This window comes from Hemiscyllium ocellatum, chromosome 5, assembly GCF_020745735.1.
Source record: "Hemiscyllium ocellatum isolate sHemOce1 chromosome 5, sHemOce1.pat.X.cur, whole genome shotgun sequence".
Classification (NCBI taxonomy): Eukaryota; Metazoa; Chordata; class Chondrichthyes; order Orectolobiformes; family Hemiscylliidae; genus Hemiscyllium; species Hemiscyllium ocellatum.
This window is the reverse complement of record NC_083405.1, coordinates 39,823,591-39,836,939: the sequence shown is the minus strand read 5'-3', so window position 1 is coordinate 39,836,939 and position 13,349 is coordinate 39,823,591. Positions and strand designations below refer to the sequence as shown.

The 13,349-nt window shown below is 41.0% G+C and overlaps 1 protein-coding gene across 2 annotated transcripts; it reads right to left on the bottom strand.

The window, feature by feature from the left end:
- Positions 1-255: 255 nt before the first annotated feature.
- Positions 256-12,645, bottom strand: LOC132816003 (pro-neuropeptide Y-like). 2 transcript variants are annotated; one of them, XM_060825407.1, is made up of 4 exons: positions 12,512-12,645; positions 11,635-11,813; positions 2,433-2,513; positions 256-491 (listed from the first exon to the last, which is right to left on the bottom strand). In XM_060825407.1, exons 2-4 carry the CDS (start codon positions 11,811-11,813, stop codon positions 467-469), a joined length of 285 nt encoding a protein of 94 aa, XP_060681390.1. In that variant the 5' UTR covers positions 12,512-12,645; the 3' UTR covers positions 256-466. The 2 variants fall into 2 exon arrangements, with proteins under 2 accessions (XP_060681390.1, XP_060681391.1); XM_060825408.1 differs by lacking the exon at positions 12,512-12,645 and adding an exon at positions 11,983-12,156.
- Positions 12,646-13,349: the final 704 nt, after the last annotated feature.

The following is a 13,349-nucleotide window of genomic DNA, read 5'->3' as shown; positions in this document are numbered from 1 at the left end:
TACACTTGTGAAAACTCATTTATAATTCAAAAGAGTTGAAGTGTAGTATGATATAGGAAACAATTCTACAGAGTTGGCAAATACCATTAATATATAATGTTGACAAATCATAGTTTTCTTGCCTCACTTCATGTTTTGGTTAGGTAACTTTATACACATTCCCATTTAGGTTGTATTGTTTCATTACTGAACTTTAATGGCACAAACCAGTCCTTCCCATAAATAGAATAATTTCTTTATAGCCTTTATAATGCATTATATATTCAGTGAAGACATCATTTATTTAAATAAAGTTTATATACAATATATGCTGCAAGAAAAACAAAATCTACAGATTCAATGATGGTTTCATGCATTGGCGATCTTTGAATATAAAATGAGGGTCTTGAGAACATGAAGAATGTTGCATTTCCACAGTAATGGACGATAAAATGTGAATCCCATTAAATAAAACTTCTATTTCCAATCACCACATGGAAGGCTCATCATACCTGAAACAGAAACAAAGTATGAGTAAAGACAACTGCTAACATTTTTAATTCGATAACAAAGACATGCTTAACACAAAGGACTTTTTCTCTGACTGCTGTTCTCATTTTCTTGTCTTTTCACAAACAAACGTTGTCACACAGGCACTTCTACTCATTACCACATTTACCCAGACAAAATTCTGGTCTCCCTCTTATTGGAAAGATGTTGTGAAACCTGAAATGGTTAGGAAAGATTTACAAGGATGTTGCCAGGGTTGGAGGATTTGAGCTATAGGGACAGGCTGAACAGGTTGGGGCTGTTTTCCCTGGAGCGTCGGAGGCTGAGGGATGACCTTATAGGAGGTTTACAAAATCATGGGCATGGATAAGATAAATAGACAAGGTCTTTACCCTGGGGTGGGGGAGTCCAGAACTAGAGGGCATAGGTTTAGGGTGAGAAGGGGAAGACATAAAAATGACCTGATGGGCAACTTTTTCATGCAGAGGGTTGTACGTGTATGGAATGAGCTGCCAGAGGAAGTAGTGGAGGCTGGTACAAATGCAGCATTTGAAAAGGACCTGGATGGGTATATGAATAGGAAGGGTTTAGAGGGATATGGGCTGGGTGCTGGCCAATGGGATAAGATTGGTTTAGGATACCTGGACAGCATGGATGAGTTGGACCAAAGTATCTGTTTCCCTGCTGTACGTCTCTATGACTAAGTATTTACATTACCAGTTTGGTTAATAATTTCTTTAGTGGAGGGCAAATTAACTTCGAGTTTTAGATGAAATCTTTGTCAAATGCACAGCATTATAATAAAGGTGACCGTTACTGAATTTCCGAGAAGGCTCAAAGGGCAAAAGTGATCATTTTTGCTTCTATCAATTATGTCCTTGTTGCACAGGGTCAGAAGTCACACAACACCAGGTTACAGTCCTACAGGTTTATTTGAAATCACAAGCTTTCGGGGTGATGCTCCTTCATCAGGTGAAGTACCCACCCCAGTTGAAAGTGAGCACCTTGTTATATTTTCAATGCTAAGCTACTTACAAAATATTTGTAAAATTAAACACAATGGTGGATACTGTAATGTTCAAAATTGTTATTTTTAATCTTTTCAGCCCTTTATATTTTCCTTTCATGTTAGAAAGCTCTCATTGATATACCCTTTAACCTGTTCAGTTCTAGCATCACTCCCTACTAACACACTCACCCCACCCTTACTTCCTGCCAGTACCCCAGCCTCAAACTCAAGCCTTAACAGTTGGGTGAAATTCTGGTGGAATCGAAATGAATCGGAGTTTCTGGTCATGTGTCAAATTCAAAGTATAATTTGATCCACTTAAGCAAAATATCTACCTTTTTTGATGCCATTCTATAGTTAAAAATCACACAACACCAGGTTATAGTCCAACAGGTTTAATTGGAAACATTAGCTTTCAGAGTGCCACTCCATCAGGTGTTGAGTTGTGTTTAAATTTACTTAATCTCGTATTCATACCGGTTAGAACATCAAAGGTGAATTTAAAATCTTTCTCGCAGCCACACTAAGCTTTGGTGTTAATTTTCTTGAACATTCCTTTTACTTTAAAATCCATGTGCCAGTGGAAATGTAACAAGTCATTAATGAAAGGTTCTCCAGACTGATTATATTGGGCTCCAGAAATTTGTGTTAGATATTTGCATGTAGTGGGTGTGATTTAAAAAAGAACTGAACTGCAGATGGAATTTCTCATCAATTCTTAGATGATTGAACACACCATTATTTAAATATGTGCCTTCAACCTAGACTAAACTAATTAAATGTAATGATGCTGCAGAAGTCAATTAATGCATGCCCACCCCCATCTATCAAATGCTGCATCTGGTGCTGTCAATAGTGAATTGCTTTAAGCTGTACGCTGCTATCATGAAAAGCTGTAGTGTTACAAAAAAAATATATTGCCAAATATATTCACCTGTATTTAGGAAAACTGTCTGAGTTCTCCCTCAGCAGCAGATCAGTGATCAGAGCTTCAGGGCTAGATCTCTTTCCATACCTGTTGTAAACAAATAACCAAAACATTTTTAAATAATTACCAAATTTGTTCAGTTGATTCATTCTGCAAATACTTAAATACACTTTTCTTAGAGAAAGTGGAGTACGCATGTCAAATACATTTTGCAGGTGACAACGAAATTGGAGGTGCAGTGGACAGTGAGGAAGGTTATCTCAGATTACAAAGGGTTCTGGACCATTGGCCCCATGGGCTGAGAAGTGGCAGATGGAGTTTAATTCAGCCAAGTGCTGCATTTTGGGAAAGCAAATCTTAGCAGGACTTATACACTTAATGGTAAGGTCCTTGGGAATGTTGCTGAACAAAGAGACCTTGGAGTGCAGGTTCATAGCTCTTTGAAAGTGGAGTCGCAGATAGAAAGGATAGTGAAGGTGGCATTCGGTATGCTTTCCTTTATTGGTCAGAGTACTGCGTACAGGAGTTGGGAGGTCATGTTGCAGCTGTACAGGACATTGGTTAGGCCACTGTCGGAATATTGCGTGCAATTCTGGTCTCCTTCCTATCAGAAATATCTTGTGAAACTTGAAAGGGTTCAGAAAAGATTTACAAGGATGTTGCCAAAGTTGGAGGATGAGAGCTATAGGGAGAGGTTGAATAGGCTGGGGCTGTTTTTCCTGGAGTGTTGGAGGCTGAGGGATGGCCTTACCAGAGGTTTATAAAAAAATGAGGGACATGGATAAGATAAATAGGTAAAGTCTTTTCCCTGGGGTGGGGGGGGGGGGGGGGGGGGGGGGGGGGGGGAGTCCAGAACAAGAGGGCATAGGTTTGGGGTGAGAGGGGAAAGATATAAAAGAGGCCTAAGGGGCAACTTTTTCATGCAGAGGGTGGTACGTTATGGAATGAGCTGCCAGAGGAAGTGGTGGAGGCTAGTACAATTGCAACATTTAAGAGACATCTGGATGGGTATATGAATAGGAAGGGTTTGGAGGGATATGGGCCAGCTGCTGTCAGGTGGGACTAGATTGGGTTGGGATATCTGGTCAGTCTGGAAGGGTTGGACCGAAGGGTCTGTTTCCATGCTGTACATCTCTATGACTCTAAATTGATTCATTTAAACACATCCATTCAGGTTAAGAAAAACACAATAAATGAACCATTGTTAGAAATAAAAACAAATAGTGTACAGGAAGCCAATCAGAATCTGGAAGTTAGTGTAAACACTACATCAGAATTGGCCAGGAATCATCGCTTAATGAATTGGTCCATGCTCAAAAACTGCCACACTCGAAACATCGCCTTACTTTCTATAAATGGTAAATAGCTAGGACAAGTGGATGTTAAAAGAATTTAGGTGTATACATTTGTGACCAGATATAAAAAAAACAAAAATGTTAAAAATGATATTAGCCATGCATTTAGATGGCTAGAAAATTTTGTTCCAGTTATACAAACCCCTGGTTAGACCACATCTAGAATGCTCTCTACAATTCTGAGCACTAAAAGAAAACACTCATCTGCACTGAAAAATACATAGACCATAAAGCACAAAAAAAAGTGACAGTCCAAATGGTCCATGCCAGTGTGTGTTCCATTCTTGCCTTCCCTTGCTCTTCTGCATCTAACTATCAATATAACCCTGCATTTATATTTATGGAGAAGCCAGATATGTACCCAGAGCATTTCCCTCAACAGCTCCTGGTAAGAATAAGTTCCATATGCTCACTGAGTATATTGTGAGTAAAGACATTTGTTCCGAATTTCCTATCAATGGTGAACTTATATAATAGCCTCTAGTTTTTTTCCTCTATACTCCAAATGATAATGTTTTCTATGTGTCTGATCTATCAGTACAGTTACCCCCTCACCTTCTCGTTTGAAGGGAACAGTGACCTGGCCTGTCCATCCTTTAATGATGGATATAAGTTTGCAATTCTGGTGTCATCCTTGTAAGCCATTATGCACACTCTACAGCACTCAGCAATAGTATTGTATGAGTAAATAAATGTAGATTACATAACTAGGCTTGTTTTCCCTGGAATTTGGGTTGATTGAGGTTTTTGGGGGGGTTGAGAAAGGAAGTGTGGTAGATTTGTTTTCCCACTTCTGGGGTGTTCTACCACAAAGAATGTAATTTTTAAATCAGATAAGCCATTCAGAAGAGATGCTAGGAAACATTTCTTCGTCCAAAGGGAAGTATAAAACTGTCTAGAAAGAAACAGCAAATTTTAGCTTAACAAATCATGTTAAACACAAGCTTGATGGATTTTTGCTAATTGAGAATATTAAGGGATATAGTGCCAAGGGAAGTGTTTGGAATTAGGATTTGTCCGCTGTCATTTCATGGAAAGGACTTGAGAAACTTAATCATGTACTTCTGTTTACTACCTTGCATCCAGATTCTCAGAAAAAGACTGAAAATTTACAAGTAGCTGATATTAAATTAAGTGTTCTTTCTCAACACTTCATTACCTGCATCAGGCCTGGTTTAAACAAAGTCAAAGAACTAAAGTTGTACACAGTTAAAAGGGCTTTATCATGCCATGGAAACCTTCTTGTGTAGAATTAAGGATTCAGAGCTGTTTGTTACATATGGTGTCTGCTTCCCATTGGCTTCAATACACATGCTGCAGCTGTACAAATCTGTGGTGCAGCCAGATTTGGAGTATTGCGTACATTTCTGGTCACCACATTATAGGAAGGATGTGGAAGCTTTGGAAAGGGTTCAGAGAAGATTTACTAGGGTGTTGCCCCGCATGAGGGAAGGCCTTAGAGGAAAGTTTGAGGGACTTGAGGCTGTTTTTGTAAGAGAGAAGGCTGAGAGGTGACTTAGAGACACAAGATAATCAGAAGGTTAGATAGATTGGACAGTGAGAGCCTTTTTCCTTGGTTGGCGTAGACTAGCATGAGGGGACATAGCTTTAGATTGAGGAGTGACATATATAGGCCAGATGTCAGAGGTAGTTCCTTTACAGAGAGAAGTAGAGGCGTGGAATGCACTGCCTGCAATAGTAGTAGATTAGATTAAGTTACTTAGTGTGGAAACAGGCCCTTCAGCCCAACAAGTCCACACCGACCCCCCGAAGCGCAACCCACCCATTCTCCTACATTTACCCCTTTACCTAACACTATGGGATAATTTAGCATGGCCAATTCACCTGACCTGCACATCTTCAGACCGTGGGAGGAAACCGGAGCATCCAGAGGAAACCCACGCTGACACGGGGAGAATGTGCAAACTCCACACAGTCAGTCAATCTCCTGAGTTGGGAATTGAACCCAGGTCTCCGGCGCTGTGAGGCAGCAGTGCTAACCACTGTGCCACCCGTAGACTCGCCAATTTAAGGGCATTTAAATGGTCATTGGATATAGATATGGACAAGAATGGAATAGATATGAACAAGCAGTTAAAGACAAAGTGGCAAAGAAGGGCCTTTACTGCACTGTAAATGTTCTATGTTGTGAGGGCTCCATTCAGCAAATGACAGTACAAGGTGTGTGCGCGCATGCACATGAATGTACACATTTCCCCTTTGACTCCAATATCTTTTTCAGGCAAGGATTTCACTTTTTGATGCATACTGATTCAAGCTTTTAAAGCTTGTAACCAGTATGTTGCAAAGACATGGGAAAGGTGTACATGTCTTCTTCATATTCTGAAGTTCTAAAAACTATTGAGGGTTGTCGATCAGAGATCTTCATTGACATTACTGCTGTTTCTAATTCACAACAATTACTTGGATTCAAAACTCAATACATACTAGTCAGAGTCGAGGACACCAAGGGAATCAAAAGATGATAACTCAAAAATAGCAGGAGGAGTTAGAAAATATATACACACATGACTTGACAATGGCAGCTTAAATTTGAAAAGTAAAATACTGAACATGAGTGGGAGGAATAATTGAAGTGACACATAGTCCACAAATAGAGCTTAAAAGTTATGGGTGAAGTTAAAACAGATCTCATGTGATGGTAGACTCACTCCGAGTTAAAAGTTGGTGATGTCAGTAGCACAAAATGGAAAAGAAAATTGTCATGGTGTAATCTGTCAATTCATTATTAGCCCATTTTGCATGAGTACTGTGGATTGATTTCACCCTCAACATACATAAATAATGTAGAGAGAGTGATAATCATTAAAATCAACAGAATATTGGATACCACAAGAAAAACAAACAACAGAAAATGAATGAGAGAACGCCATAAATCACACTGTACAGTGCTTGAGGTCGGATCACATCTTGACTCCCTATTCTGATGAAGGGTTTTCAACCCAAGACTTTAACATTTGTTTGTTTCTCTATGGTGTTGCCTGATTGGCTGAGGTCTGTAGCATTTTGGCTTTATTCCAAAAAATATAGGGTCCAGTTCCGCACAATGAAGCACAGAGACAACCAGAGAGTGTTAAGGCAATGCAAAGAAAAGATACAAACCTGATTGCTGGTGCCAAGGATCAGGTATCCTGATAGCAAATGTTTTTGGGATAATCTAATGGGAAAGGTAGAGCTGGTTCTTTAATAGGATTTACTTGTGAATGCAGAACAATTGGATGCAGGTTCAAACTTGCAAAAAGGACTGACGTTCAAAAATATTTCCACAGAGTGATCAAGACATTGAACGGGCATTCAGATACTCAGGGATGAAAACCATTGAATGCTTTATGGAGAGCCTGTAGTGTCTATCTGCATCATTAAAACCTCATCTGTTATTATCTTGCAACATATTTCTTTCAGGAAAGAAAGAAACTGAACTTATGCCTTAACATAAAGAACATTTAGTACATTCTCCCCAAAAAAAAACAATAAAATCGGTTTACTTCAAAATGACAATTGTAATACATTGAAAATGCTTGGCATATTCAGCCCAGTGAGTGATCAGTTGACATCCTGGAAACATTTCACGTTGATTATACTTTCACTGCTATTGATGTTGGCTTTGGTTCTTGTTGGTTATGTTGCACTATCAGCCCATAGGTGAGATTGGTGGATCCCATCTCCTGGCTTTTCTAGTTGCAGATCTCCCAGAATTATATGGAGTAAATAATGAGCGATTTCCAATTCATGAGCCAAGTGATTGGTGGATAAAGAAGATCAAGGCAGATTAATTTGAATACTTTATGCACTGAACCAGAGGTAACAGGAATTCTATTTGAGTTACGTAAGCAATTTCCGAGACTAGAAAATCACTAATGCAGCTTGTTTTCACTGGAGTATTAATAATTATTTTAAAAGAGCCTAGTCGTGACTTTATAGAGGCAATTATATCATGTGTTAGTTTCTTAAAGAAAACATTAGTGGAAATAACAAATGATCAAAACTTTATTCCCCAGGAATAATCCACACCGATTTCCTAGTTATGTTGTACAAAAGAAATACCGCTATCTGTATATTTTCTCCTTTTGGGAAAGGAGCAAAGTGATTTAAGGGTTAGTGTCAGAGATTTAAGCACAAAGACAACATCTGGCCCATCATGTTCATGCCAGTCATCAGGCACCAAACTATTCCAGTTCCATTTTACAGAATGTGGCCTGTAGCCTTGTATGCTATGGCATTTCAAGTATTTATGTCAACGCTTCTTAAATATTGTCATGGTTCCTGTCTCTATCACTTTACAGGCAGGGAGTTATAAATACCCGTCAAGCTCCGGGTGAAAAAACCTTTCCTCAAATCCCTTCCAAATCTACTATCTCTTATCTTAAAGCTACACCTTCTGCTTATTGAAGCTTCTACTAAGTGGAAAGAATTCTTCCTACCTACCCTCTAATTTTAGAGATCTCAACCAGATCGCCCCTCACCTTTCTCATCTGAGGGAAACAACTGCAGACTGTCTGGTCAGTCTTCATAGCTGAAACATCTGAGCACACATACACAAATCATGGAAAACGGAAGGAGAAATCGGTAAAGCCACTTGAATAAACATAATAGGGTATTGGGTTTAAACATAAAGGCAAAGTATAAAAACAAAAAAAAATATTGTAAACCTCTTGTAAGTTGCTCCTGTGTCCAATTCTGGGTATCACACTTTAGGAAGGTGCCATGGTCTTGGAAAGGGTGTAGCAGAAATTTAACAGAATGATACCAGGGATGAGGGAATTAGACTGGTTCCCATTAGAGGAACGTTAATATTGGGAAATGAGGGATTTTGATATAGTAAATATAGAGAAATTAAAAAGTGCATTTGAGTTACAAATTTAGCTTTCAAAGACAAGGCGGTTAAAAGAAATGCCAAAGAGGTTAGCAGACTTCGTTTCAACAACAAGTGTTTAGCTTTGGAATACATCCCACAGAGGTGTGGCGGAAACAGTGAATTATAACTAGCTAAAGATAATTGGACACAAACGTGAAAAGAAATCTGAACGAGGTATGAGGGAGGAGCAGGACTGTGTGCGATTTAGGCAGCTCTTTCAGGAAGTGGTTGAGACATGCCGGGATAACTAGCTTCCATTCCTCTTTAGAGTTAGACGCTGGAAGTTCGGCCAAGGTGGTCATCTTCCACGTGACATCTAATCCAGTTCCCCCCCCCCCCCCCCCCAATAGGCTGCCAGTCTATCCTCAGTGACTCATTCTGTTAAAATGCTTTTGCTTCGATAATTTGCGTTGACTAAAAGCAAATAACTGATCAAGTTTTCTACCAAGACACAGGTTACATTCCGATAGCTGCCATTAGCTGCTGCGCGCCCTGGTCAAAACCCTGCAAATAAACAGAGCTCTGTATATACACCGTACCCACCAACACCGTTGGCTTGCATTGTCAAAACACGAATACAAGAAATCTTAATTTACCCTGTACTCCTTTTGGAAGAATGTTTAATTCTAAATTCACGAGGATCTGCACATTTATTGTTCGACATTGTTAAACCATTCAGTCAGAGAAGTCCACCAAACTTCGCCAAACCATTACCGTAATACTCCCGTCTCTCCTTCAGCGCACGGTGCAGAGAACATGGGGAGACCGGAGACAGCAAGCTAATGTTTACAGGACAATCTGCAGTAATTTGTTCCGAGCATCTGAGTTTGATCACTAGGTGGCAATGTCCGGTTAAACCCCCTCCCCACCCCGCTCCGCCCCGCCCGGCACTGAACCACAACAGCAACTGGACAGAGGACAGGGAGGGGTTTAGGGACAACAAACGGGGAGACGAATCGCAGACCTGAAACGTTAACTCGATTTCTCTCTCCGCACACAATTTCCACTCATTTCAGATTTTCAGCATCCGCACTCTGTTGCTTTTGTAAAATTAAATCAATTCGTATCGGCTTCAGTTTTGCCTTGGTCATGGGGCAGATCTTTCATTTCAGATCCTGTGTCAACTCTCATCTGTCTTTTCAAACAAAACGGAGGCTTCCTTCCCTTTTCAAGTGGAGATTAAAAATCGCCACATTCTCCTCGTTAATTCCATCCAACTCCCCCTCACAGCCAACACAATTAGAAAGCGGCGCTTTCTCTCACTTGTTGCTCGGACTCTTTGTCAATGACATGCCATTTGCTCGCTTTCCATGGACTGCGCTTCATGGATGACACCCTGCCCCTGACGCTGAACCGGCTGCGGGTTCCTGTTCCCTTCGGTCCTGCAGTGAATGCGGCTGCTCCGGAGCAAACACCCCACCTCAATCTAAATCATAAAAGTCGTGGTGTGGGTGCTGCTGTTTTCATGCTTTTTCAGTGACAGTAACACTGAGCAGTAGCTTTCTGCAGCCTGTCATTACCACGGCAGACAGAGGCATTCTAGTGGAAATGACGCCCCATTACCCAAACTCTGACAGTTCGGCCACATTTTGGGATGCACAAAGTTAAGAATCACACAACACCAGGTTATAGTCCAAGAGGTTTATTTGGAAGCACTAGCTTTCGGAGCGCCGCTCCTTCATCAGGTGGCTGTGGGGTACGTGAAGGAGCGGCGCTCCGAAAGCTAGTGCTTCCAAATAAACCTGTTGGACTATAACCTGGTGTTGTGTGATTTTTAAATCAGGAACTATGGCAGCCTAACGAAATTCCGGAGTTCGCTGCCTTTAAGGAGGACCGTCTGCAAACCGTCTATAGCAGTGAGATATTCAGTCTGGAAACAGCAGATATCTTACCCACTGTATCCTCTCGGCCAAAGCTACAGAGAGGCAGGATTAAGTTGTGTTCCATTTGTGAATGGAATATCGATTTCCTGAAAGTTGCTAGTACAGAGCTTAGACAAAGCCATTCAGTGCTGCTTTCATTCGGTGTTGTGCTGTCCAATGTTGTTTGTTCAATCTCGTCTGCTATTGTTGATAACTGTCGCTGGAATTGGCCAATATCGAAATTTCCAACTCCATCAAAAGATTTGATTGACTCGGACTCCGCTTATACCGGATTCCAAGATGCTGTAAAATGTAGCCAGAGCAGAAATCCGGTGCACTTAGTCTCTCTCTTTAACTGGGACATATTTTAGGTGGAGCTTCTCTGGGCTCACATCAATTCATGACATAATCTGAAAGTAACTCTTACCTCAGAATTGACAAATTATTTCAGGGGAGGTTCTGATCTCTGTAACATTATCGGATATTACTTACCTAACCGAATACACCTGCTGCTCTAATGAGGATAATCACATTCAAACTGCAGTTTTTAAGAGTCAGTTATTGTCTTAGAAATGCTCCCAGATTCCGCTTCACACGTGTGTTATGTATTTATATCATAAACACTTAGACGTCTCTGCACACAAACAACATCCTGCTGTAATAACCCGAAGTGTTGTGTATAGTTTTTTTTTGTTTAAAAGAGTCAGTATTGCGAGTGATCTCGTTCCTAACTGGACCCAGTTCTCAGATCGGGGTTAGGGCAATATGGGGAGATGGACTCACTAAACTGAAGTGGGAATGTTGCCATGTGCCATTTGAACTATCACCAATCCAGCGCTGAGCCCAATGTCAGCAATCATTCATGTTCTATCTCAGGGTGAGATTTTAAAATGTTGAAACCCGGAGTGCTTTTAGCAGCTAACTTAAATAATGTTCGTAAAAATACAGAATTTGGAACGTTTTGACTCTAAGGTGTGTCCTACACTGCCTTGGAACTATTTTTCCCCCGAGCTTCCCTTGTTTTGGATGTTTCTTAAACGTTAAAGAACTGAGCAGCCAGCAATGCCCCGGGTTCATGCCACCAAATGTATTGGATATGGAGCATGTAGCCTCACCTCTGCCTGGTGATGAGGTTAATGTAGTGCCTCAGTGCGGAGTAGTATTTGGCCAGATCCTCAGCAGAAGCGCCTTCTCCTGGGTCGTTGGGCTTGGGCGGGTAAGCCTCGGCAAAAGTTCCTATACAGATCAGCAAGCAAAATGAAACTCCCAGCCAAAACTTCATGTTGCCTTGCATCTGGAAGGACAACAAAAATCAACTGAGCAGCGCATTTTTTTTCCCCCAGACAAGCTCCCGTTTCTGAGACATACGCATTAAAAAACAATCCAGTTCTTAAGCTGGAGAGAAATGTAACGTTTGACACTCCCCAGCGTTACAAAACATCGCACCAAGTGCAGCCGCTTACCAGAACGATCACTGTGTGGGGTCTCTCACAGACACAGTGACACAAGTCGCTATGTGCCGAGAAATTACAAACAGACTCAGATTGCCTGCTCGTAGCAATTCTCCCAAAACACACCGACACACAAGCCCATCCCTTTTGAACATTCTGAGCAGCAGCTGGGAACGCAACCTCGGGCGCTTCCCATTTTCGCTCGATGCCAGTTTTATACTATTCATTATCCTTTGGCTAAGCTGTTTGATATTGGTGCAAAAAACTTTGTTAAAGTCCACCGTGCACTGCTATATATGATAAAGCATGCATTTATTCTGAAATTAGTCTGAAATCACCACCGAGCTCATCATTTATTAGCTTAAGTTGCACTCAGCAATCTAAAATCACAATTGGTCAAACTCGGACGATTTACACGCAACGCTTTCCCCTAGAATATTTTCCGCATATAACGTATGTAATCTATACGTTACACAGAGAGCCTGCCTCAGTGAGCCAATCCGATTTGGTGTTAGCCTTGTTCCGGGTTCATGTTACTCACATCTCGGGTCCAGCTGATGGTCAGAGGAAGTTGCTGGGAACCAGACAAGGAACTCTCGCTGTTCTGTGGGCGTCTCTGGCTGGTCGCCGTCTTTTTGAGGCTGAGAAGCTATTGACATGTCATGCTTTTTATGTGTTCCCTTGGAGGAATTGAGGGAGGTTCCTAGTCACGCTTAATTGACCAGAATTCGTTATCACATTCCTGCAAAGGCGAAACGACGTCAGCAGTGGCGGTGTTGGAGCCCTGTCACTAACCTGCTGATCTATCATTGATAACACTGATTGCTTCCTGCCAACTCAAAGGAAACTTTCGGTCCTATCTACTGTGACCCCTTCCCCCTTTAATATCCCAAGGGAGAATACGCGATACAATGGTATTTAAAACAAGCTTTAGCAATTCTAAATTATTATCTATTAATAACACTGTACACTCGAACACTTAGTCTGCAGCCTCCTCGTGCCTTCGACTGAGATAAGGCTAAATTGCTTCATGGCTCACGCTGTATATTTGCTGATCTGTGTGTAAAGCAGAGAATCACCCAACTGGGAGCCCACAGCCCCTGCAATACGTTCAAGTGTAAGTTTCTCGGTGATTTGCATGTATTTCTCTACACTTTCACATCCTGTTTTTATGTTTCACGGTTGTCAGAAACAACGATTTTAACAAAACACATGAACACCGGCGCATGTTTAAAACGAACGATCCTTATAACAATTTTATTACTAATGTTTTGATTTGGGGGCCGTTACACATTGCTCTACTGCAGCACCTTCAATAGGTTCAAAACATTCAAACGTATACCAGGAGATCTTTGGAAATAAATAATCTTTGAAATAAT